The sequence below is a fragment of the Rattus norvegicus genome, chromosome 4 (assembly GCF_021556685.1).
Source record: "Rattus norvegicus strain SHRSP/BbbUtx chromosome 4, alternate assembly SHRSP_T2T, whole genome shotgun sequence".
Classification (NCBI taxonomy): Eukaryota; Metazoa; Chordata; class Mammalia; order Rodentia; family Muridae; genus Rattus; species Rattus norvegicus.
The window spans coordinates 125,731,514-125,758,401 of record NC_141537.1 but is presented as its reverse complement, the minus strand read 5'-3'; the positions used below and the strand labels follow the sequence as shown (position 1 = coordinate 125,758,401).

The window sequence follows — 26,888 nt, the reverse complement described above, 5'->3', positions numbered from 1 at the left end:
TAACAATCAGGGTTTCATTACATTAAAGAAAAGAAAAAAAAGAAAAACCCGAAAGAATGGTCGGGGGTGGGGTAGGGAGGGGATTAATATCACGCAAGCGATGTTCCAATAAGCGTGTTCCTGACACAATTTTCTTATTAGGGTCGTTCCCTGTAAATTTTTATTGCATTTAATTAAAAATTATTGCTAAAAGAAACAGCTGCAGATGGTCTTATTTTAAGTCAGAAAATTAAAAACTGAATATTCTCATCAGTCAATTTCAACAAGCCGCATGGCCACGTGCTCGCACGTGCTGGTCTTGAGATTCTGATGATCTGTACGGCAGTTACAGGTCCCTCCGACGGAATTTAATGAAAGCGCTGCACGAGTTCATTTGTCAGAAAGCATAATGATATGGGAGACTGCTGAGGCAGACCATGCCAGGAGAAGCAAAGGCCTGCCACACCGCTCTCGGCACCCTGGGGCCAACATCAGGCGGCTAAGTCTACCCTTGCTCATGCTACAAAACACCTTTGTTTACAGGGACACAGGGAGGAACAGTGGCTGCAGCCCTGGTTGTATGAGATGGGAGTAGCCTGCGTCCTACAACGCAAGGATGCTGGGCGGGGCTGGAGGAGCCAGGCTGGCTTCTATGCTGAACTTCTTGGCCTGCAAACTCACCTCTCCCAATCTACAGGTTACTGTTCAGCCCATTCCTTTAACTCTCATTAATGTCTTTAAAGACGTAAGCTCTTATGTTTCCATCTATCTCCATCTTTTGCGGGAAACAAACACAAACCTTATCTATTTGGGACTGGACAGACTTTCCAAGACTCACAAGAGTAAAGAAAGACCGAAGCAAGGGCCATCTATCTACCAGGCGCCAGAGTTGACTGCTACTGAAGAACGGTGGGCTGTATATGTTCTGGAGTCAGAGTCCCGCTCCTACCCCTCCCTCACCAAGGCGAGCTTTATCTTCATCGTCTTGCGAGGGAAGCACAGTAACAGCCCAGCCTTACTAACATGCCTGCGCTTTTCCTCCAGGTCCCATCTGCCAACAAAGTGCCAACATCCTGCACAAAGCCCACTGTGGCCTTCTTGTGCACAGAAGTGCTCAGGGTCATACAGCTTGTCCAGAAGATGCCCTCAGCTGGCCCTCTAGACTCATGGTCAGTCTCTGCTTTCCTCCAGACTTCCCAAGTTCTTTACCATCCTGCTACCAAGTCACCTGGTACAGGCTGCTCTTTCAGGAGTGGATCCACTGTGATCCTCCTGGATCTCTCACCCGATCCATGTCGCCTCTAATTGTCCCTCTGCCAGCTAGTCCATGGACACTGAGGGCGGGCTTTACCCCACAACCTGGACAGAGCTGAAGGGACTAGGGTCCTACAGGTATTTGTAACGGGGTGATCCCACTGAGCCTGTGCAGTGCCCTATAGGAACATTAGAGAAAGCACATGTCTGAGTTTGATTCTTATACCTTTCAACCAGCCCCCTCTATGCGTTTTCCATGTCTACTACTGAGGTGAGTGTCTTCTTCCAGAGGAGAGGCCTAGAGGCTGCTTCTGAGTGCAAACGGGTTGTTCTCGCCTTTCCTCTGTCTAACATGAGGAAATCTCACTGCTCTGTGCTATCTATCCTTCAAGTTCCTCGTTTTCCCTGGCCTACCCATCACTTGCTTGCTACTTAGAATGGGATCTAGTGCAGAACTACTTGCTTCTCACACGGGCACCATTAGTCAAGGCAACCCCTCCCTGATTGTCCCAAGCCTCCTAACCCACACAGAGCACAGCACACAAGACTCCGCCTGCCACCAGAGCGTGACTGGAGCTCTCTGTGACCAAGGGAAGAAGACTGAATTGAGTGTTATCCCTCAGAACTCCCAGAAATTGTGCAGACACAAGCACATAGGTTCTGCTCCTAAAATTCCCCTGGTGAGCATGACAATACCCCAAAGGTGGCAGACCCCAAAACTAGAGCTCCTGGCTGTTCCTCAGGCATAGGTGGTCACTAGAGGCCAAAGAGAAGCAAGGAAAGATATCTGGTCACATCATTAACACATGACTGGCAGCTATAGATAAGTTGCCAGAGGCACTACAAGCCCACGGGCCATCAGATAGGAAAGCACACTCTTCTACTTCCCTGGAGGTCCTCTAGACTGTCAGCAAGGCTAGCCCTGGGGATGGGGCCTGAGCACTCTCTCTTCTGCAGGGAGCGTCTCAGTAGATGTCAGGTTAGCAATACCACTGACTGGGGCCTTTTCACTATGGAAAACAAACAGCAGTACACACAGTAGAAACAGCCCAGAATGGAGAGGCAGGCAGGCCTGGGTTCTAATCCCAGATTGGTCACTTACTCTCTATGTGACAGAGAACTTTCAGCGTTAGTTCAGCAAGCCTCAGTCTTCTCCTCAGAAAATGGGCACTTGGGATTCCTGTCTAGTTGTATGCTACAAGTTTATCCCAGCTCTGGCTGGTAACATGGTACCGAGGTAACAATGTAACAGGCACTGGCTCCAGTGTGGTCATGGAATCTTGCCCCTTGTCTTGGCACTGGTGTCAGAGGCAGTGCTACATAGGGCTCTAGATTAGTATTGACAGCTTGTTACCTGCAGCTCTGGGTCTTCCCTGGGGGTTGGGTGGGGGGAGTGGGGACTAGAGCAAAGGACCTTGCAATGGAGACAGGAGAACCTAGGCATACATAGGCAGAAAGTGTGTGTGTGTGTGTGTGTGTGTGTGTGTGTGTGTGCGAGACAGAGACAGAGACAGAGACAGAAAGACAGAAGGAGAGAGGGAGAGAGAAAGAGAGAAAGAGAGAGGGAGGAGAGGGAGAGGGGAGAGAAACAGAGAGAGAGAGACAGAGAGATACAGAGAGAGGGAGAGAGGCCCACAGTGAAGGATTCTGTTTCTCCCTCCAGATGTACCATCTCTGGAATCATGTTCAAATCCTACATAAGATTTGACCTTCATTCATGCCACTTAACAGCAGATGTTTGCTCATCACTTGACGGTGATAGATTCAAGGTTAGAGTCTGACAAGCAGCAGGAGAGCCACAGTAACGGTGTGGCTGAGAAGCCCACACATGTAGCAGAAGATGCTGGGGATCTGTGTGAATAGGTCAGTGTCCTCAGAGCAGTGTGTGACAGACTGACAGAGGGAGAAAAGACCGTGAACACTGCGGGAAGGGTATGGCAGGTCCTAGGGAGTGGACACAAGGACACTCACTGTCAGAAAAGCTTGGAGGTTTTTAGAGGGTTAAAATTTTCACAGTAAACCTTGAGGACAGGGGACACAGAGGAGCAACTGTTGCTGAGGCAGGAGGATGAAGGAAGCAGACTCATCAACACACATGAAGCAGAAAGACCAAGTTGGCTGAAATGGAGCATTTAGGACAAGGTACCACACTGCATACTGGGTCAGATGGGCTTTCTGTTGGCCCGGGAAGCATCTGGGAACTGTAATGCTCAGACTGGTCACTTAATGAAACACAGTTCTTTTCCCTCCAGGTTCAAAAGTTCCATGTCACAAAAGAAACCCAGCTCAGCTCCTAGCCTGTGAACCACAGGTCCTGTGGGAAAGATGCAAATCCTCAACAGAGGCTCCTGACTGGTGAGGCCACACAGCATCCTGCTGGAAAGAGTCTGTCCAGAAAAAAATGTCTAATTAAGACACGGCAAAGCCCGTTACAAACTCCCACTTCTACTTTGTGAGCCAAAAGGGGGCTCCTGTTAACTTCCCTGCTCAAAGCACTGTCCCTGGGCTTGCAAGCAACTTGCAAAGAGGAAAGTTCCCCTTCACCCCTGGCCCAGGTCGTGCCCAGGCTTCAGCCATATTCTTGGAGGAAAACACTTTCAGTAGGAAGCAGCCATAGTTCTAGGTGACAAGTCTGACCCTCTTCTGAGCACTCTGATGCCTCTGGCCATGGTAAGTCGAGTCTGGGGGCCAAGGATGAGCCTTTACCTGATTCAGAAACCAGGCCTTGGGTTCACAGCCTGGAAAATAACAACCTCAAGCCAGATCACTCCTAAGCTAATTTACTTTCCTCTTAAACCTAATTTTTACAAGTACCTTCTACTTAACAGTCATGGGTACATCCATTCCGACCTCCACAGTAATGCCAAGTTTCCTTCATCCCTTTTTGAGGTAAAGATAAGCTGACTTGAACAAGAATTCCCTCCCACCCCCTAGACAGAGGCAAACGGGGCTCAGTCACTTCCTAAGCTCACAGCTCATTCTGGGATGTGTCTCCAGAGGCTCCGTCCTGCCTCCTTTCAGAGCTCTCAACAATTATCTTGGCTTCTGACCCTCACTCTAAACAAGGCATGGGACAGGAGGAAGTGCCTCTCCTACACCTGCCTCCCCAACCCCAGGCACCCAGCTGCCCCTGTGTTCCATATACCTTCTGCCTCAGTCAAAACACCCACTCAGGTGAAGCCCCACACCACCCTGGGCCTCTCACCTGCCCAGACCTGCTGTGCCTGGAGCAGGGATTTTCTCCTCCATTTTCATGTCTTCCAACAGGAAGTGAAGACAGCTAACCTCTCTGCCTCACTGGCACTGAGAATCGCCCAGTCAGGTCCCTGGTGCACCAACATCAGAGGGGCCGGAGTACTTCTGGTTGTGAAGGTTCAGAACCCCTCAGGCCAGTTCCTGCAACCTCAGATGTAAGGCAACAAGAGAAGCACCCAGCATAGTACCCAGCACACAGTGAACCGTCAAAATCATTAGCATTTTCTTGGATATTTTATTCCCTGTTGTGGACCTTTCCTTTTTGTATCTGAGAAGGGGAAAAAAACGGAAGGCTATAGCCTTTGCCAGTGGTCAAGCGCCTGTGTACTGCACAACCCCATTGGGCACCCGTAGGCACACTAAGAGGGAAGGTCCTACCTGTGAGGTTGTAGTGTACAGCCTGTACAACCCAACCTGGCACCCCTTAGCATGACTCACTGTAAATTCTTAACGTCAGGAGTCAGGAAGTCTGAGTCCCAGCATGGGTTTCTCCCAAACCTGTGAGACCCTGGGCAACTCCCTTTTCCTCTCCGCCCCTTGGGTTTCACTTCCATAGCAGGACACAATGACATCTGAAACGTCCTTCAACAATAAAACTGTGGTTCCGCAGAAGTGTGTTTTAACCTTCAAAAGGCTGTCACCCCAAACATGAAACCAGCCAACTTATGTGCCTTGAGTGAAGAGGTGGTGTGAGCTGGGTAGGTAGAATGAGAAATGAGGGATACTGCCTGGGTTACACAGAAAACCTTCCGAGTGGGAGTTGAGGGCAAACACCTTTGATCCCAGCACTTAGGAGACAGAGGCAGGCAGTTCTCTGAGCTCAAAGCCAATCTGATCTGCCTACGGTTTCAAGTCAGCCAGGGCTTCACAGAGAAACCATGACTTGGGAAAACAAAGCAAACCAAAACTTCCTATTATTCAGCAGACCAAGAACTGGGGCAGGAAATGCTGGGAAACGTTGAGTTCCCAGCCGTGAAGAAATGGCAAGAACTAGCTAGCTGGGCAACCACATGTTACACCTGAAGATTTCTGTGTTTCAAACTTGGTCTTGTTTTCACCAGTGCTAGGAGGTTGAAACAGGGCTAGATCTAATTGGGACCATGCGATAATGATTAATGAAATAAACCAGTCAGCTCCAGTCTCTAGCCTTCTCACTCTTCAAGTTACGCTCAGCCCCTCTCCAATGCTGATGTCTACTTTCATGTTCACAAACAAGCTTGGGTCATCCATGGCCAGGGTGTAGGGAGAAGATGGAAGCCAGTGGGAACCACATGGAAGCTGGCACACCGTACCAATCTTCTCCAGGCTAGGGGCAGCCACGATCTCTTTCTAACTCCCTTGCAGGTCCCCAGGCACTCCTGGCAGCTGTCACCAGACAGGCAGTTTAGTCTCCCACACAAGAAGGAACCCTGGGACTATTAAACCACAACCTTGGGGGATGGTCGGTGACTCTGTTCAGAGCCCCCAGCAAGGTGCAAGCTGACAGGCTACTGTGTCCTATCTAGGCTGCGTCTATGGTTCACAAGGAGCAACCAGTCCAGGTAAGCTAAGTGAGGGGAAGGAAGCAGAAAACCCCCCACTACTGTTCAATATCTGCAGTGTTCCACTCCCACATTCAAACTGATCCAGTTTTTAAAAATCAACTTAGATACACCTCTTTAAGACTTCTATTCAGAAATTCAGCTCGAGGCACTGTGAGCTCTTTGGACAGTTTAAATAAATTGTCTTTTCTAGTTCTGTGTGTACACAATAAGAAGGTATCAATCAATAAGAAGGGTATTTTCCTGATGGTGAAAGATATTTAGTTTGGCCAGATTCCAGAACCTTCTCACTTAGTTGCTTTGTGTGTGTGTGTGTGTGTGTGTGTGTGTGTGTGTGTGTGTGTGTGTAAGCAATCTCCCTTAGATATTCATGAGAAGTGTCCCTTTAATAATCAGCATTTTTATATTGTAGTCTCTGACAAAATATCTACTCCAGTCTTCCCAAACATGAGCCCCACTTTCCAGGTAAAGTGGAGGTTCGGGGAGGTGAGGCACTCACCCCAAGTCACACAGCTAGAAACAGAGCCAGTAAAGCACGCACATCCATTCCTCCCCCACGCCTTGGCTGCCTCATGCAGGCTCCCAGTCTGAGAAAGGACCCACCATTCACCTACCTCTCAGCTTCCTGCTCTGAACTCTGCTGCTTGCTCTCGAAGGCATTGAAGCTGCTCATGTCCACGTAGCCGTCGTTTTCATTTGCGGTGGACAGGGCTCTACTCTGTTCTTCAAAGAGCTTTGTGAAAGTGCCCGTCCTCGCCGGCCTGCGAGGTGGGATCTGGATGTTCTCGTAATCTGAGTTCATGGCTGGAATGTTCTCATAGTCTGAAGTGTCAGCATTGGGAAATGAGATGGACCGTGGCTTGGTGAGGGGCAGAGGCAGAAATGGCGGCCGGGAGCGGTCTTCGAAGGACTCCACTCTGGACACTGTCCTGCTGAAGGGGACGCCTTTCCTCTTGCTGTCCCTGTAGAAGATGAGGGAGGCCGGAGAGTCAGAGGCCCGGAGCTTTCCTGTGTGGCACTTGAGCTGGGGTGAGTTGCTGAGGCTTCTGCGGTCAAGTTCCAGGACCCTGGCTGGACCATGGTAGCTGGACTCGGAGGAGGACCTGGAAGACGACAGACTCATGTCCACGTGCACCTTGCTCTCTGTCTTCTTCCTGAATGTCAGCTCCAGGAAGCGTTTGAAGGAGGACTTCTTCTTCTTGGAGGCTTTTTCCAGGGTGTCTCCATCTATCAGGAGTGAGGGCGAGCTTTTAGTGATGGGTCTCTTCGTGATGCAGGCCAAGTCGAAAGGGGGCGGGATGTCAACCACAGAGGACGGTGTGGAGGTGCCACTGGAAGGCAGGTGGCTACGCTGTGAGAAGCTACCGGAGGAGCCAATGGCACCTGGCAGAGAGAGGTTGTCCTCTTTCCTCCTCACACGGTGCATGTCCAGCCCGGCTCCCTCTGGTTCCCGGAACATGGACAGGGGACTCTCCCGGCCTTCTACAGAGAAGGATCTTGGGTAGAGAGTGAATGCTCTGGGCTTGGCTGGCAAGGCCCGGAGAGACTCAGAAGGCTTTCCCTCCGGCAATATACCTATCTTTCTCACCTCATCACCAGTATCTCTGATGCCCATGGCTGATGAACAGGCTTCTGGTCCTGTTTCTTCTAGAACAGTTTCTGGAACGTGACCAGCCACCTTCCCAGAGTGAGGCCGGGCCCTTGTGGCAATATTCTTCCTGTCCACTGGAACCTGTCCCCCGTCAGAGTCCCCTTCCTCCCATGTACTGTACCCACTCAGAGTGCCTGATGCAGCCTGGGTGTCTGACTGTGCTCCCTCTCCAAGGCTTAGCAAGCCAACTCCCATCACGTAGGGACTGCTGAGCGCGTCATCCATGGGATCCTCATTCTCTGGCACGACTACCACCTCAGGGACCGGGGCCTCCTCTCCAGATCCATCTTGCAAGGAATCACCCTGGCTCAGTGAGGGGCCAATACCAGGAACCTCCTCTACACAGATCTTGCACACTGACTCTTGCCCCTTGTCCGACTCAGCAAGGGAACCGCTGTTATTACAGAAGGAGGTGCTCTCTGTTGGGAAAAGCTCATAGGGGTTCTCTGTGAGTGTGGGTGAGCAATCCTCCTCCACACTGTCACTCTCAAAGGGAATGATCTGGCAGTTCTCCTCAGCAGGATCCTCTTGCACACGGTCTCCATCCTCCCCATGATCCTCTCCCGCCTGCATGGTGGCTGCTGCAGTTTCTCTGTTGTTGGTGTCTTCTTCACAATTGGGTGGTTCGTCCCGGGCTATCTGATCCTCACCTTCTGCAGCATCTACAGAGTCCTCCTCAAAGACCTCAGGGCTGTCCGTTGCTGCCTCTTGCTCCTGGACATCTGGGGATACCTCACTCTCAGGGGATCCCATGCTGGCATCCTCTGTGTCCTGACCAGTATCCTGATTGGGTTTCCCGAGTTCTGTGTTGTTACAGATGTCTTCGCTATCCTCATCTACCTCCCCAGGAGTCTCAGGAAGGCCTGGCTCCCAACAAGGAACTTCAGGGGACTGAGAGCAGACATGTGTGAGGACGACCTCATTGAGGAAGGGCTCCCCTCCATCCCAAGGTGCCCTGTCATCACGGTTGTGCACGCACTCCTTCGCCTCCTCCTCTTCTCCCTCCTCCTCGCTCATGGGATGCTCCTCCACACCGGGGTCCTGACCATAGTCCTCCTCGCCTTTCTCACCGTCTCTGCTTGGTGCTCCTTCACCTGGGGCCGTTGGGGTCCCATCTGTCTCTAGATCATGATCACAGTCTTCTTCATCTTCCAGAGCGTGGTCCACGCCTTCCTCACTGTCTCTGCTCGGTGCCTCTTCATCTGGAGCTGCCAGGTCCCTCTCAGTTCCCGTCTGCTCCGTACCATGCTCCTGGGCTTCCCCCTCAAACCCCTGCTCCTCAGTAGCTCTATCTGTGGGGGCATCGTCTCTCTGTGGAGCCCTGGGCACCATGATGTACTGCTCATCAGTCTCCAACTCCAAGCAGTTCAGGGTGGAGTGGTGTCCATCGTACAAGCTCGGGTCCTCGCAGAGCAGCCTCCCATTGCTGCATTTGCTGAGGCTGTTGTTCAGGTACACACCAGCTCCATACTCACTGGGGCCAGCCAACCTGGGCTTAGGAGCAATGGGGGGTTTGGGGCCCCTGGACATGGAGTTGGGACTGGGGAAACTGTTAGGCCTCTGTGAGGCGGGAAACTTGGCTGGTGGTGTGGAAGGATTGGTGGTAACCTTTGGCTTGGGAGCAACTGGTGGTTTTGGTGAATCTATAGGGCAAAAACAGAGAAAAGGAGAAGAAACATAATTAACTTATGCTTAAAATCTTTTCACACAGCCTGGTGAAGGAAGGATGGAGGAGAGTCCCCATGTGTGACTTGTCTCAGACTTTCGTCCCTTTCCCCACATCCTTGAAATTCTTTAGCGGGGATGGGGATGTAACCTAATTAATAGAATGCTTGCCTAGCATAGTGACTTCAAGGCCAGCCTGGGCTACATGAAATCCTATCTGAAGCACAGAAAGTCCTTGACCTAATATTAGCAGTTCATTCTATGAATGGGGGAACAGGCTTCCTCCACAGTCCAGCTAACAAGGATCAGCTGAACAAAATATTGTGTACCTTGAACAATGTGCCAAGGTCTTTTCATTCATTCACCAGAAACTACTGATTGATTGATTGATCTCTGTGTGTCCTGCCACCATGAGAAAAAGGATGAACTTGAAGGTCAGGCTCCCAGGGTCCTCACAGAGCTGGTATTCATCAACACCCTAACCAAGTCAGCCAGGCCAACACTGCAGAGGAGAGAGAGAGAGAGAGAGAGAGAGAGAGAGAGAGAGAGAGAGAGAGAGAGAGAGAGAGAGAGACAGAGAGAGACAGAGAGACAGAGACAGAGACAGACAGAGACAGAAACAGAGAGACAGAGACAGAGAGACAGAGACAGAGAGTGACAGAGAGAGCTGCAGCTATGCCAAGCTAAGGTTGAATAGCCATCACTTCATCTGTTCACAAATGACACACCAAGGACATATGACATACGATCCTGTTACGACCTTTGACTGAGGAAGCTTGCATATTTCTGGAGTATCCAGCCAGCACCCCCCCCCCAATGTCATGGAAGAAAGAAAATGGTGTGTACCAACATGGGTAGCTTCCAAACACTGTGACCTTCATGGATGCTGGGGCACATAGACTGGTGGCTAAAAGGGATGTGCAGAGAACATACACATCAAAGGTTGGCCGGAGGACTGCTGTGACTATGAGGCCTCTGGGAGAAGGTGAACCCCTGAGAAGTTCTGCAGAATAGGTAGGACACATTAAGACAAGAAGCAGACCAATGGTACAGTCTCCAAGATCCGAGTCCCATATCTCTCTTGAGTAGTCGGCAAGGCCTGCTTCCAGGCCTCCCTGCCTGGTCCTTGCATCTCTGTCCAGACTTAAGTTAACTTTTCAGATATAACTCCATGCTGACGTCTTCACTTCAGAACTGAAGCTGAGTCCCTCCTTCCTCAGACAGGCCTCATCTTCAGTCTAGCCTTGCTGAGGTCTGGGCATGATGGCAGCTCCAGATGTCTGCACAGTCCTGACTCAGGAGATGTAACAGAGGGCTGGGGTTTTCTATCACATCAAGTCTCTTCCTCAGCATTAAGCCCACTTCTATGTTTTAGCCATTACTACCTGCAGCTCTAATCGAGGGGCACATCTGTCACTACCTGTGACATTTACAAAGTCTTACTCTGTAGCCTAGGCTGGCCTCGAACTCATGTTCCTCCTGCCTCAGTCTCCTGAGTCTGTAAATGCAGGCGTATGACACCATGCCCAGCTCCTTACATGTGTTTAGCCTTCTCACAGCCATGTTGTAAAATACATGTCAGGTGTGGGATCCATACTAAATACCCCACCTACTCAAGAACCTGAGGCAGGAGGATCATTTAAGCCCAAAGGTTCAGCATCTGGCTTGGATAACTCAGAGAAACCTCAGCTTAAAAAAAAAAAGTAAAATAGAAGTAGGTGAAAGTCACTTTAACAATCTAATTTACTTAGTGGGGGGCATGGTGGCACACACCTTTAATCCCAGTGCTCAAAGGTAGACAGATCTCTGTTAGTTCAAAACCAGCCTGGTCTGTATAGAGAATTCCTGGCCCACAAGGTTACATAGTGGAACTCTGTCTCAAATGCAAGCAGCAACAATAACAAAAAACCACAACATATTTTACTGGACTCGGTGTATCCAAATGCCATAGGGCATAGTATCCATGCTTGTAATCCCAGAGGCAGAGACAGAAGCAGAAGCAGAAGCAGAGGCAGAGGCAGAGGCAGAGACAGAGGCAGAGGCAGAGGCAGAGGCAGAGGCAGAGGCAGAGGCAGAGGCAGAGGCAGAGGCAGAGGCAGAGGCAGAGGCAGAGGCAGAGGCAGAGGCAGAGGCAGAGGCAGAGGCAGAGGCAGAGGCAGAGGCAGAGGCAGAGGCAGAGGCAGAGGCAGAGGCAGAGGCAGAGGCAGAGGCAGAGGCAGAGGCAGAGGCAGAGGCAGAAGGTTTTTGTGGGAGATGATTTAGCCCAGCTGCAGGCTAAGTTAGAGGTTCTAAGAACAGTTGAGCTAGCGTGGTTGGGAGGTTCGGTGTACGACATGCACTTGACAGGGTGTTTCTGACTTGCGATGGATTTATGGGAAGGTAACTCCATTGTGAATTAAGGAGCAGCTATAGTTATTTTGAATGAGCTAGTCGACATTTCTTTCACAAGAAGACTTAGAAGTGGAATAGAGTATCTCCCTTAATAGCTACATGTCTGGGGCTCAGTACTGATTTGGATCTCTCTGTGGCCCTGTCCCATGCCTTAATTCCAGTGTGTAAAGCCAAAGACAGTATCACGATCCACAAACACTAGGGCACTATCACACAGAGGGCAAAGTTGCATGTTCAAGACAGCACAGATTCTGTGATGCTCATGAGTGTCTAATGGGTAGTCTGCTCACCAGTGCAGGCTGTTATGTCAGGGTGCAGGAGGAGGCTAAAAGGCAAGAGAGAAAAAAGACACCACTATCAAAGGCCTCATCGAAGTTCTACTCTTCCCTAGATCATCAACATCAACCCTCAAGCCTACTCAGGTGTCAGAACTACCAGAGTTATCAAGCCCAGACAATTCCTGGTTGAGAAAAAATATTCATCAACTTGGTAAACACACATACACCACACACACACACACACACACACACACACACACACACACACACACACACACAATTGGAGTATAACAAGATAAGTTCTGGCCACTGGTCATTGTAGGAGAACTGGGTTCAAACCCTGATTTGGCCACTTAGGAAGTGAATCTCAGTTTTACCATCTGTAAAATGGGGACAACATATAGCTTCCCTTAGGGGTTCTGTGAAGATAGATGATATACACAGAGGAGAGAAGTGCCTCCTATCTGGCATTTGCGTGAGAGGAACTGTTCACACAGGAGTACCTGTTGCTGCTGGTTAGGGCATTCTCCTGCGCCAACCCCATCCTTCCAACATGAGTGCAGCCCTATCTGGTATACTTCTTGATAGCAGTTGCCTGCTGACAACAGCAGGTGTTAGATGTTGGCATGACTTATTCTTCAGGGGTGGAGACTCTCATTTCTCACCCTTAACAGGTGGCATTTCACACGGACACTATGAGACGTGACTGAGGAACCGACAGGCTGTGAAAAATGACTGTCACCCTGGCTGCATTGCCCCCGCTCCCAACCTATCCTTCATCCAATCAAGCTATTGATCTGTAGGTACCCGTTCCTTGAAAAAGGTTATGGTAGAGTCTGAGCCATGATCCTGCAAGAAAATGCCTTCTGCACGGGAGCCCAGGGACTGATAAGGACTCAGCGTCTCTCCTGCATTCAGTGCTGAAGTCACAGTGCTTCCGCAAGTCCCCTCTGAGATCAAGAGATGCTGCTGGTCTGGCATCAAAAACACTTTGACTTGTCCCTCACTGGCAGTTGGCTGGTGCGAGGTCACTCGGTGGGTGCAGAGCAGACCTAGACCGAACCTCAGTTTCCTACTTCCAAGTCCAGCCATCCACCCACTGCCTCTCCTTTTCCTCACAGAACATCTCCCCTACAGTGGAACCCCAGGAACCCTGGTGTCAATGAGAAGGGTAAAGGCCAGGGACACTGAGGCAGAGAAACAAGGGGCAGCTTGTCAGGTGAGGTGTGTGTCAGTGCAGCATCTGAGTCCAACTAGAGTGTGATTCCAATTAATTCTCACTCAAGTCTGTTCTCCAGATCCATGGGATGATATATACTGTACTCCAATCCTGTGTGGGGCCCTAGTCTAGAGTCTCTAGACATACCAACCAACAAACCCTTCTGGTCTCACTGAGGGGACATGAGAGATGTAGAAAAGAAAGGAGAAGCTGGGACTCATTTGTGTGTCCAAAAGACAAGAGGGAAGCCAGCACTTTTGGGAGGGAAGACTGGGAAAAGGAGGGGTACAGAAGATGAGGCTCAGGGATACCTGAAGCTTTTTCTCAGGGCCTTAAGGAACACTGTAAGCAGCAGAACTTAAACAGGAGGACACATGCAGGCAGGCAGGCAGACAAATGGACAGATGGGCAGACAGACAGATGGACTAAACACTCTGAAATGGGTGGGCATGATGAGGGACATAAGGGAAGTTCTCACACTATTCCAGACCAGCCACAGTGATGGAGCCTGGACCAGGCTGGGACAACAAGGAGTCAGATTCCAATGGTGAAATAGAACTAGGAGGGATGGTGTGAACATGGGACAGATGTGGATGTGGAAGAAAGATAAGTTCCCAGATAAAGAAATGATAATAAAAAGAAGTTTAAGCCTGAGAACCCATAAGGGTAACATCAGGCCAACTCATTTACAACAGCCAAGATGGCCAGGGTTGGAAAGGGAGACCCAGAGCTTCTGTGTGCACAAGTTCAAGTGAGTTACTTATTATACACCTAGTGGGGACGTCCAACAGGGCTCTGGGCTCCAGGGGCAGGCCTGTCACAGGTAGACATTGTGGGTGTGATGTAAGTCATGGACAGGGAGAAGTGGGACCCAGGAAGGAGTCCTAGCAGCCCTGACCAACAAAGGAGACCGAGGAGGGTGAAAGGGATGCACAGGAGTGCACAGGGGACAGCCTGGCTTGCTCCTGCCCGCCACCCTGGAGGGAAAGTTCTGCTTTCAGGGTGGGGTTTGCTATCTTGATGGACATGCTAAGGGACTGGGGTCATAATGAGAGAAGACCCAGAGCCAGAGAAGTCGGCAGCAGTGACAGTGTGTGCAGAGCCCAGAGACATCAACAACGGGCTTTCAGGGTTGGGCGCATCCCAGTGGCTGAGCTTTGGGGCCCGAGAGGTACAGGTGAAGCCAACACTGGATTGTTTCTCTGGAATGAGCTGAACTTCCTGGTTGTGGCTCCAAACATGGACCTGGCTGGTGCATCCTTTGCCAACCTGAGAGCCTCCTCTCTCCCTGCAGGTAATATGCCCAATCCCAGTCACCAAAGCCCACGACGCCTGGTGATTTGTCACACTTGAGGATAGTGCAAAGGCAGAGCATCCCCTCAGTCAAAATGCTAACTAGTGGATGGGCTGAGAAAGAAAGAACATTTTTCTATAGCGCCTGATGATACAAATCACTCCCGGTTGGCTGCTGGTACTAGCTGCTATTTTCTCTCTCGGTTTTAATTAAATATCTGTCACTCACACATTCATGCTTGCTGCTCCCTCACAGCCATGCAGGAGTCAGGTTAGATGGAGTCTGGGAAGGAGCCCTGGACGGGGAGCCCGGGAGCCTAAGCCTCCATTCCTGGCTAAGCCACTAACTGGAGATGTCTCCTTAGCCAAGTTTCTCCCCTTCCCATGCCTCAGTTTCTCTACCTGTAGAGTGAAGGGCTGGACCTAAAAGTTAAGCTCCCCAGTTCTCCCAACTCAGGGGGTTTCTTGTAGCATCTTTTGACACTCTGATTGCTGTCCCCAAGTCTGTGTTCCCTGCCATTCCCTCTGCTCCCCCTGGAGCAGCACTTATGACCATATGTTGCAAGAACAATTATCTTCTAATTTCACCTTGCAATGCATCTTAATTTAACATCCATTCCTAGGCGACTGCTGGAAAGTCCAAGCCAAGCCTGCTGGTTTCTAATTAGGCTGCTGTTAAGTGTGTCCAGTGATCCACAACAGGGCACTTCCCAGGAAGACAGTGGGAGACAGAGTGAGGTCTGGAACCAGCCCTTCCACTTACAGCTGTGTCGTCAGACACATACATCCCCTGCCTCTGGAAGCCACTGCTTCCTTTCTGGGCAAAGAAAGAACTATTCCCCCTTTCATGGAACTATTGAGAGTTCGAGGAAATTAACAGACACAATACACTTGACAATGTCAAGAGGCAAACATCCCCCATGTGCCAAGTTGGGCCTGGATTTAAAAACAAGATGGCTCTCAAACTGGATGGCCTGTGTTTCGATCCTGTCTTGGCCCCTGAACAGGTCAGTATAGCTCAAGTTTCCATCATCGGGTTGCTGTTGATGTTAACTAGACTGACAGAAAGAATACATGGTAGTGTTGACTAGCCCATTAGAAGTTCCTGGGGAATGCAGGTTAGTGTTAGTGGTCTCTTATGACGGACCCTGTTCCGCTCACTTTATTGTTAGTTAATAGTGACAAGTCTGAGACGGATCTTTGTCAGATAGATAAACTGAGGGACAGCAGTTAAGAAACTGCTCGAGGTCACATAAGCATTTGGTAGCTCTGAGATCCAGCCCCAGGGGCTCCTGGAGTATGAGATCAGGAGGCAGGGAGCATGGCGTCCACCGGTCACCACGGAAGGCTATCATAGTGAAAAGGAAATCTTGTCTATAGAGACAAACTACCAGACAGCTAGATCTAAAAGTGCCTGCTGCAAAGGCTTCCTGGGGCCAAATCTACATCTAAATCTGTTCTGTTTCCCTCCACCCTCCAGACTTGTAGGACAGGAGGGCCTGCTCCAGCTTCATGCAGGAAAATCTGGGAAAGCGGGACTGGTTCTCCCCATTGTTACCAAGCTGTTTTGTTAAGAGAGTGGGGAAAGCCAGCCTAGCTCTGTCCAGACCACCACCTTCCCCAGACAGCAGTGGATAGCCAGCCCCTGGGACCCTGCTCCAGGCTTCTCCACTCCTATACCTTGACTCTCCTCCTTTTGCCACACGCCCCCGCCCCAATTCTGGAACTCACATTAATTACCAGATGCCTGCACCCTCAGCAACACCAATGCCTGGACATAGGGAGGTGGCTGCCCTACTCCACAGTCTGTTGTAAGACCAGCCCAATGTCTCTTGCCGCACCTTGCTCCCAAGACAATGACTGTTTTCAGTAAAACACTCTTAAAAAGAAAAAGTCCCAACTGCCCCCACCCCCGCCCCTCACACACACATCACCACCACCAACAGCAGCAGCAGTTACAGCAGCAGGATATGGTTCCAAGACAGTCAAAATGGTGGCTTCCTGTTTCTTTGGGGATGTGTGTTGGGAAGTGTGGCATTGAACAGGGTGCTTGGTGAGGAAGGGGTTCCTTTTCTGCTCAATGATAGCAGTAAAAGAAAACAGGGCGCAACTGCATGGAGCAGGTAGGTCTCAGAATTACTACCCAGCACACTCTCATCTTCGAGAACTTTCCTGTGCACAGCAGCTGAGAATCCAGTTTCCAGGCACCGCCCATCTGACTGAGGCTCACTCTCTCAATCTGCTAAATGGCACTCCTCAACAGAGATTGCTAAATTTCTTTGAGAATACTTTTGTGTTTCCCGGAATCCCTGACCCGGTGAAGTCTGATTCACAGACTGAGACGCGAGGGGGGAAGTGGGTAAGAGGGACGCCGATGGTCCTGGGAGTAACGGGGCCTCGGACCGGTAGTGGAGCCAGGGCAGAGGGTTTTAAGAGGGGTGCATCTAGAGGGACAGCTCGGGCTTCCTAACTCAACCAAGGAAGTCCCAGTGGGTGTCTGATGGCAGAGTGGGGTGTGTCGGGCGCTGGAGTGCCAGAACAGAATCTGGCGTCGGCGCCCCGGAGCCAAGAGCAGCCACCAAAGGGTGAATGAGAACCTGCTGGGACTCAAAGGACAGAAGAGGAAGGAGTGGGGGCTGGGGGGACACGACTAGGTCGCTTTGGGAGGAGGGGTGTCCTCGGTTTCTAAGGGGACCCTTCCTCGGGGACAACGGTGGGGTGCGTGGGACAGAACACCCGAACTCTGGGTTGCTAGAGAGGGAACCCTGGGTCCCGCAAGCTCCACTCGCAGAGCCTGCCGCCGGTGCGCCCAAGGTGGCGCGGGCTCCTACCTGCTCTGTGCATCTTCCACCGCGGAGCCGGAGGCTGGTCGCTGCGTGCTGTGCGGGTCCGTCTGTCGGAGTCCCACTGCCGCCCAGTCCACCGCGCCCGCGCCCGCCCCGGCCCGGCCCGCCCCGGGCGCAGCACTCCGCGGTAAGGCGAGGGGCGCTGGGCGCGGGGCTCGGGTTGGGCGGGGCGTCCGCTCAAGCTCGGGGCTCCAGGCTCCGGCCGCGCCTCCGCCCGCTCCTAGATGTTTCCTCCCGCTCCTGAGAGGAAGGCGCTTTTTTTCCCTTTTTTTTTTTTTCTTCTGTGCTGTCAGAGACCAAGGGTCCCGGCGTCCCCACGCACACTTAAAGGGGCCGGGGCTATGATCAAGGAGACCAAAGGAGCTGTACAAAGCTTAGGGACAGAGACCATCTATCGCTTTATTTTCAGATTTGGATGTTCATTCAGTCTGGGCTGGGTGACCACGGAGCATTATAGCCACAAGTTCTTGTCCTCATGGAGCTCAAATGGGGAGGTCGTTGGGGACAGAAGACGAATTAAACCAACAAACATCATACATAGCACCCTGGCTGTGAGGAAGCCCAGTTGAGGCTCCCCACCGCCAGAACCCATGGGGAGTGTGCGAAATGCGCATTCTTTCGCCTGGCACCGGACTCAGAATCAGAGCAACTGCAAGGACTTTCTGAGGAAGCCAAAGTCTGTACCCTTGAGCTGCAGAGTATGGCTGTCTCGCTGTCCATCATCTCTTGGAGATGGCTGAAAAGCGATATCTGGTTGCCGAGGGGGCTTGATTCACGCCGTACAGAGGCCCAGTATCTCCTTGGTCCTGCCCATTAATGGTAACATAGATGCCTAGGCCCTCAGGGAGCCCTGTCTGACATACACAGTCCTGCTACTTGGGACTGGAGCTCAAAGGAGGCCACCCAGTAAGAGGGGTCAACCAAACAAGAGGTGAAGGAAATTACTTAGGGGAACTTGAGGCATGAAAAGGTTTGACACGTTGGAGGAGGATCAGTCGGGGTGGGCTTGTCCCTGAATGGCCTCTGTTTTCCCTACTGTACAATTAAGAACTGAATTTGAATCTTAAAAATGACCTTTTCATCCCAGAGCCACCACACCAGACACCTAAGCCTCCAGCCCTTGGAGAAATACTTTTGACTCTGGAATAGAAAATTTATGTCTGGGGTCAGCGAGATGGCTCAGTGGGTAAAGAGCTTTCCGAGTAAGTGTGGAAATCAGAGTTCAGCCCCTGGAAGGAAGTGGAAGGAGAGAGCAGATTCCGAAAGTTATCTCTGGCCTCCACATGTGCATCCACCATGGCTTTGGATGCCTTTCCCCCTGACACAGGCTAACATTAAATAGATGATGACTTAAAAAATCAACAACAGCAACAGAGAAAGAAAATCTCTGCCTGGATTTCGTTACCAGTCCCTGGTAGATTCGATGACTCTGTGCGTGGTGGTTAACTGGGGAAAATGGAGGTGACAGTGGTGGAAATGGAGGTGACAGAGGTGATATTAGGAGTGAAGGGGGACATCACAGTGAAACAGAAGGACAGTAGTGGTATGCCCCAGGTGGAGAAGGTGGTAGCAGTGATCGCAGAAGCCATGGCGAAGATGGAGGACTCGTTCTCAGTGTGGGTGGCAGACTAGGTGAGGCAGAGGTGGTGAACAGGTAAGAGGGGAAGGAGCTGGTGGTGGTAGAGGTGGGGATGGAGGAGGCGATAACGGTGGTGGAAGTGGCAGAGTTGAGACAGGAAGATGGTCAAGGTGATGGGAAGGAGGGGTGGTGACAGTGGAGAGGGTATACGGGACAGAGATGGTTGTGCTTTTCCAGGTGATGGTGGAGACATTGGGCCAAGTGGTGTAAGTAGTCGAGACGACCACGCGGTGGACAGGGGCAGAGGATGTGGGAGTGGTTAAAAGATAGAGATGGCAGGAAGGGTGGATGGTAGTCGGTTAGGGTGACGAGGAGGGTGTGTGATAGAGCTGGTCGATTTGCTTAGGTTGTGGAGAGAGCTGGAGACTGTATAGATATGGAGGCTTGAAGGTGCTCTGCACGGTGGAAAGGAAGTTGATGGTAGTGCGGTCAGCTGAGTGGTGGGGATCCTGTAGGGATGGAACCGAGGAAGGCGGTAGCGGTGGTGGCGAGGGTGAGGAGATCTATGATTGAAGGTATGTGAAGCGAGTGAGCAGGTAAATCCTTTGATGCAAAAAGAAAAAAAAAAAAAAGAAGGCAGTAGAATAAGCAGTAAAAGCCCAAGAGCGTAGCCTGAGCGGAGCAGGAGGGAGGCTCCTGTCCAGCCACCTCTACTGTTGATTTTGCTCTGGGGTTTATGGGGAGGGGGTCAGGGTGGGGGCAGGAAAATCCCCAGATGCTTTGCTAAGCTTTGATAAGTCCGACCCGACACTGTTGGATGTGGGATTTATGAGCACAGCCCCAAGGCCAGTTGGGAAAACCTCACAGGATTCAACTAGTTCACCTGCAGGCAGAGGGTGGTGGTTGCGGAGGAGTGACAGGCTGTGAGGGAAAGACTTGAACTCCTTTGTTTTTCCTCACAGGAGAAGATGGATTCCAAAGCCTTTGCTATGGCTCTGCAACCATCCTGCCCAGGATGATGGCTCTGTGGTTACCGGTTGAGCCTTGAGGAGTGAATTCTTCCCAAGAATCCTACGGCGACAGCATCCCCATTTCACAGATGGAAAGCTACAGTGCTTAAAGAATGGTCAGTCTCTTCTCTCTTTTTTATTTTAATTTTAAGTTTTGATTATTTTGTTGTTTTTATTTTATTTATTTATTTTGAGACAGGCTTTTTCTCCATATCCCTGGCTGTCCTGGAACTCTGTAGAGCAGTCTGATCTCAAGCTCAGAAAGTAGAGTCACCTACTGTGGAGGATGGGGTCTGTATTCTTATTATTAGCGCCTCGCCAGAGAGCATCTGCTGCCTCAGTTACCCTGGAGCTCTGGTGGGCTTGGAATGCCTGTGGCTTGCTCCAAGGCCTGACTGGGTAGCCAATCAGGTATGCTTAGAGAAGGCATGCCTCTATAAAACCCTGCCTCCTAAGTGCTGGGATTAAAGGTATGGGCCAGTACGATTCTGTCCCCACTTGTGTAAAGGAGCTTGGGAGGGCACCAGCGACACCTTGAAGGCAGCTGCCTACAGGGTGCTCAGTCTCCTGCAGACTTCTTCCTGCTCCCTCTTTCTGTTCCTCTTTCCTTCTCTCCCACTCTTCCTTTCTGGACCTTCTAGTGACAAAGCATCCCAACTCTGCAGGAGTGTCATATCACGAGGGGTTCCAAAGGAGCCATGTCTATGGCTCTGAAACATCCAAGTAACAGTCAGGTAAAAGGTCTGAGATGAGAGGACTGGGTGCAGAAGTAACTGGGGTGGACACCCACAGTGTCGTTTGGGTGAGCCCATGAGAGTGGTAACTGATGCTGTGACTCTATGCTCGACCCTCTCCATCCTGCATCCTTCTCATGGCTGCAGAAAGGGTTAGCTATAGCTCTCCCCACTGTGCATGTGAGGAAATGACACAGAGCCACAGAGCGGCAGCAGCCAGCCTGCACCCAGGATGCAAAGCTGGGGCGGAGTTGGATCTAAGTCAGTGTAGCTCCCAGGCTTGTGCCTACCACTTGCCTTCTGCCTCCTCCATTCAAGTCACCTTGGCAGATCAGAGCCAGAATCTTAAGCCCATCCTCCTTCTTACCCTCCTGGCCTTCTCTAAGCATACCTGATTGTCTACCCAGCCAGGCCCTGGGGCAGGTCACAGGCATTCCGTGCCCACCAGAACTCCAGGATAACTGTCAGATGCTCTCTGACACAGTGCTAATAATAACATAGACTCCCATCCCCCACAGCAGGTGACATTCAGACCCTACTGTGCCATAATGGTTCCCCTGAGTCCAATCTTCCTACTGGACCCTCTGAGATCCCAGGACCCCCTTCTTCCCATCAATGCCTCCCATCTTTATCCCTGTTCCACACACTCTCCACAGTAGCAAGGACTTCTTGTTCTTGTTCTTCCTCTTCCTCCTCCTGTTCTTCTTCCTCTTCTTCCTTTTCTTTCTCTTCCTTTTCCTGCTCTTCTTCCTCTTCTATATCTTCCTCCTCCTCCTCCTCCTGCTCCTCCTCTTCCTCCTCTTCTTCTCCTTCTATCTTTGGACAATCTAAGATCTATAACATATTCATGGCAGCCTAGATCCTAAGTAGCTCTGAGATCCAGCTGCCTAAGCCACCGCCTGCAGCCCCCGCAATGACAAGTAGGTCTTAAGGCATTTTGGGTCATTTTCCATAGATAAACAAGCACTCAGGCTTTCTATACACAGGAGTGTATCTGTCACCAAGCCTTCCAGACAGTCAGTGGAACCCTTCGGGTGAACCCAGGCCACTCACTGAGCCTCAGTTTCCTCACATGAAAATAATATTTGCTGAGGACCTGTTTTGTGTATTGTGTATACACTAACTTACGAAGGCCTTTTAATGACCCCCGAAAGGAAGGAACTGCCAGTACTTTCTGTTACACAAGAGGCTACCACAGCTCAGAGGGCACGGCACACAGCTGCTCAGTGGGAAAGCTTAAGCCCAAATTTTGAGGATTGCTTTTAAACACCTGATTCTGACATTGGACCTTCCCCATCCAGTGCCCAATAAGTGATTAGGGCCATGTAAATGTCTAGTATATCATCGATGTTTCATAAATGCTTACAGATAAGATGGGACTGGGAAACAATGGCAATCATAACACCCAGGGGACAGAAATGAGCATTTATTGAGCACCTTCTGTATACTAGCATGGGTTCAGTTGAGGGTGGAGGTAGAGGGCACTGTGGAAGTACAGCAGGAGATATAGGGTCTGACCTGGGCTCTGCTTCCTGTCCTCATTGAGAGGAGGTAACAATTGACTTCATTTCCTGCCAAGACAGAACCTCCCTCCCCCACCAAGAGTCCCCACCATCAGCCTCCTCTGCCTCCTAGACCTATGGCAGGGTCCCCTGTGCTTCCATTTTTTCTGAGGTATGTCTTCTGTCACCACAGGTAGTGTTCATCTGTGAAATAAAAATTCCTCTGGCTTACATGTGGGTCACGACACCTTTGTGTGGGTTCAACGACCTTTTCACAGGGTTCACATATCAGATACCCTGCCTATCAGATATTTACACCTGAATCAGGTATGGTTCATAACAGTAGCAAAAATACAGTTATGAAGTAGCAATGAAATAATTTTATGGTTGGGGGTCAGCACAACATGAGGAACTGTATTAAAGAGTCGCAGCATTAAGAAGGTTGAGAACCACTGCTCTAGACTGCTGTTCCCAGGGCCTGACTGCAGGCTGTGGCATCATCGGCCTTCCTGGCTCCAGAGTGAGAAAGGGAAGTCAGATACCTACCAGCAGGGACAGAGTTTTAGCAAGGACATCCCTTCCCTCTGTGGCTGCAGATATTGGAGGGTGCACCTGAAGTTTCAGCAGGGGCAGCTCCACACCCCTTTGCTGACCTGGATCCAGAGAGGAACAGGAGACTTGGAGTCCCCCAGACCCCACAGCCACAGATTCTGTGGTCCTGGGACAACTCACCTTCCCTCTCTGCCCTCAGTTTTTCCCTCTGTGAAATGGACCAATGAGTCTGTATCAGGCAAACAGTAGGTGAGTAATACCTTCTCCCTTCTCTGCCAGAAGGCTCTGGATTGCTCCAAAGTGTGCTCAACCTGGACTGGGGCCCGCAACTGGGGACTCAGTGGGTTGGGTTGAAAGCTGGGACTGGACAGAACTTAAGGGGCTGGAGTGGAGGCAGCTTTAGACTGGTCTTAAACACCACATGGCATTTCCTAGGAGACAGAGTAGGGCGGCCATTCCAGATGAGGGTCCCAGTGGGAGCCAACACTTAGGAGATGAAAGTGGAAGGCAGAAAGGCCCAGTGCTGTAGCCACAGCAGGAGATGTGCACCAAGAAAGCTGCCCAGGAATAGACAGTTGGGATTTTACCCTGCAGGTGATAGGGAGCCCTAGAGCGTTCAGAGAAGGATTGGCGTATCCAGACTAAAGTAGTAAAAAGCTGTGAGGTGCTAGTGTGGCCGGGAAGGTGCATGTCTGGAGGTGGAGTGACATCATGAAGTGGAAGCAGCCATGGAACTGTTAAACCCTAACTCTAGAAACCCTATCTTGTAGTATAGGTGCTCAAATGCATTCTGGGAAGGCTTGGGGTGTACGTGTGTGAGGTAGGGCTTTAATCTTTTACATGGCAAGGAAAGGTTGCCAAATAGGGCAGGGATGGGAAGCTGGAGTAGTCAGTGTATAGATGAGGTGCATTTGGGCCCAAAGGGCAGGCAGGGGACTTAGTGTTTGTCCAGTAGGCCCTCTGCTTGATCTCCAGGGCAAGGCGGAGCTCTGGGCAGGAGGGGGTTGGGGGCTGGGCAGGTCCAGATTGGAGTTTTTATCACTGGGTGGGATTCAAGGTCTGTGGAGGAAGTGGCCACCCCCTTCCGGCCAGGCTTTTTTTCCTTGCACTGGTGCTGGCCACGTTGGCTTTTTCCCGAGGCTCCGTTTCCATATACCGCCCCTCCTGGCTGGCCAGGCGTGGGCATGACTCCACCACACACCCACAGCAGGGGCAGCCAGGCCCTAGGCTTCCTGTCCCTCTCTGGGCAGGCCTATTGGAGGAAAACAGTACTCAAGCCTTCTTCAAAACAGGAAACTGCTCTCCCTGCTTCCTGGAGGACAGGAACTGTCCCCATGGCAACTGCGGGACAAAGAGGCCACATTAACCCTTCCCAGGGCAGGCCTGGCTTGCAGCTACTTCTTACTAATGTCTCTGGGTATGGCGCAAATAGGTATCTGGGAGTCAGCCCCAGCGACCTTCTCCAGTCTCATGGCCATTCTGAGGGCAAGATGGAACTGGGAGTCTATAACCAGTGGACAACACTAAGACAAGCTAAGGCCAGGGCACACAATAACTGAGGGCCACAGGAGACAGCTATGAGGCCTGACATGGCACATGGGGGGGTTACTTATTCTAACTGTTGGCCCATTGTTTGCTGTGTGCCTGGAGCAAGTGGCCTAGGCTTCTCAGAACTCAGTTTCTTGTCCTATGAAAGAGTGGCCACCTCAAGGGACTGCTGGGAGCATGGACAGAGGCAACATATGCAGGTATCATTCATAAATGTTGATCCTAACTGCCTTCTGCTTCTCTGCTCGGGGGAGGCCCAAGGAAAGAGTCCGCACACAGGACAGTAAGAGATGTCTGAGGATCTGACATCTAAGTCTCAGTGATGGGGGCTGGGGTATGGCAAGGCCTTATCAGCTGCTGCAGAAGGAAACCCACAGAGAGCATACTAGGAGAGGGGACGGTGAGGATATGGGACCGCCATGTGGAGAAGGGCCTGCACTCTCTAAGACACAACAGGGTACAGGGAGAGAGGAAAAGAGAAAGAGATGAGTAAGGGCTTTGGCTTTTCCTCTGGGAGCTATGGGAAGACCTAGGGCTGGAGCAGAGAAGTATGGATTGTAACTCGCATTAGGGCTTAAGGTATGGCTAAGGGCAGAGCACTCCACACAGCCTGTTCAAGTGAGTCAGGGAGAAAGGAGGGGTAGGGAGAGGGAGGAAATGGTGGAAATGGGGAAGCTAGAATCAGTGGAGAGGGAAGGAAGAAGGAAGGGAAGAAAAGAGGAAGGAGAGAGGGAGGGAAGAAAAGAGGAAGGAGAGAGGAAGGGAAGAAAAGAGGAAGGAGAGAGGAAGGGAAGAAAAGAGGAAGGAGAGAGGGAGGGAAGAAAAGAGGAAGGAGAGAGGGAGGGAAGAAAAGAGGAAGGAGAGAGGAAGGGAAATAAGGAGGTAAAGGAAGAAGAGAAGGGAAGGAAGGAAGGAAGGAAGGAAGGAAGGAAGGAAGGAAAGAAAAGGCGGGCAGGTAAGCTAGCTCTCTGATTGTGGGCACTGGTAGATTCAGCTCAGAGTCATAGACTAGGAACCTCAGAAGTGTTTTTTTTTTCTAGGACTTTGCCCAGAATTTGAACCCTGCAGAAATTTAAGACAAACTACATGTTGTGGGAGTCAGTGGAGGCCATGGCCCTAACATGTCACTACTCAGGAGCCCAGCCTCTCTTCCCTGCCTGGTGCAGCCTGCCAGAACTCACTACTTTTCAAAGGCTAGGTGCCACAGGAAGGACATCACATCATGAGGATAGCTGCAGGCACTGAAGCCTCACAAAGCAGCAGCTCAAGGGCTGCTTGAGGATTAATGCTGACCACCAGACCCTAAGGCCCTGCACCCTAAGCTAGCTTGTCCCCCTCTACCCAGCGTCCTCTCTGGCTCTAGCCATGCCAACCCCGTCTCTTCTCAATCCTGCTGGGCCCCTTCATCCCCTAGACCTTTGTACCTGCTGTTCCCAGCCCTTAGAAAAGGTTTTCCTAAAATTTCATGCAGTTAGGATGGCTCCTTTCCCTGCTGGGGGTGCAATGTCACCACCTCGCTGATGCTTCCCTCACACCAATCCAACTGTGTCCGGTTCATCGCCTCATGTCTCCTCCTTCCTGTACCCTCTTTTGAAAGCACAACATCCCTTGGCTCACCTGTGGACAGTAGCTCCCCTTTGCCCGTGTGCTTGGGTCCCAAGATCTTTCACGGAGAGTGCCAAACTTCATAATACTCTCATGCACCTGTAATAAAGATACATCTACAAGTTAGGTACACACACACACACACACACACACACACACACACACACACACACACACACAGAGAGAGAGAGAGAGAGAGAGAGAGAGAGAGAGAGAGAGAGAGAGAGAGATCTACAAGTTAGGTATACACACACATACACACACAGAAAGAGGGAGAGAGAGAGAGAAAGCGAAAGAGAGAGATCTACAAGTTAGCTATACTCAGAGAGAGAGAGAGAGAGAGAGAGAGAGAGAGAGAGAGAAGTAATCACTACTAATTTTATTTAACATACCAAGTATGTCAATGAGCCACAAAAATTAATTAATTAATCAATTTATTTATTTATTTGTTTATTTATTCATTTTACATAGGAACTGTTCATGTCTGGAATTTTCCACTTTACAGTTTCGAACTATTGTTGACTCAGGGCAAGTAAAACCATAAACATGAGGCTCTGGATAAGGGGAGAGTAAGACCAGGCTATGGCCAGTCTCTTCAGCACAATGCCTACCCTAGCAGAGAGGGTTGTGGCTTCCTTGCTGCTGTCTCTACAGTCCAAGGTTGGCACCTAGCATGCAGAAGTGTCTGTGGCATCTGGTAAAGCTTGAGAAACAAAAGACACACATCTGACCTCAGGCTTCTATCCCCTGAAGGGGCTGGTGACCTTTGTCTGGAGGCCATGCTCTCAGGAGGAGATAGTGGGGACAGGAAAGCAATGTCACTTTGGAAGGCAGAGCCATCGGTCTCTATGTGAGTCAGCTTTCCACCACTCTGGAAATTTCTATTAATTGGCTTAGAAGGAGGATGGTGACTAGAGCTAGTAGTGGTTCAGGTCCCCAATATGTTGAATATTATGGCAGGAGTGTGTAACAGAGCAAAATCTAGT

General features: G+C 50.8%; 1 protein-coding gene and 1 long non-coding RNA gene across 5 annotated transcripts in view; one reads left to right on the top strand and one right to left on the bottom strand.

Annotated features, from left to right (window-relative positions):
• Positions 1 to 17,603, bottom strand: part of Fgd5 (FYVE, RhoGEF and PH domain containing 5) — a 97,596-nt gene extending 79,993 nt beyond the window's left edge. The window contains 2 exon segments of one of the 2 annotated variants that reach the window (NM_001108637.2): positions 6,644 to 9,323; positions 17,358 to 17,603. In NM_001108637.2, coding sequence (NP_001102107.2) covers positions 6,644 to 9,323; positions 17,358 to 17,370 — 2,693 coding nt within the window. In that variant the 5' untranslated portion in view covers positions 17,371 to 17,603. 2 annotated transcript variants of the gene reach the window in all.
• The window catches only part of LOC102554857 (uncharacterized), a 65,468-nt gene continuing 55,044 nt past the window's right edge, over positions 16,465 to 26,888 (top strand). Inside the window, exons 1-3 of one of the 3 annotated variants that reach the window (XR_015686854.1) lie at positions 16,778 to 16,885; positions 19,914 to 20,077; positions 22,794 to 22,998. This is a non-coding gene — a long non-coding RNA (uncharacterized LOC102554857). Of the gene's footprint in view, positions 16,650 to 16,743; positions 16,886 to 19,913; positions 20,078 to 22,793; positions 22,999 to 26,888 lie in introns of those variants that run through there. The other 2 variants (XR_015686855.1, XR_015686852.1) reach the window with 2 other exon arrangements.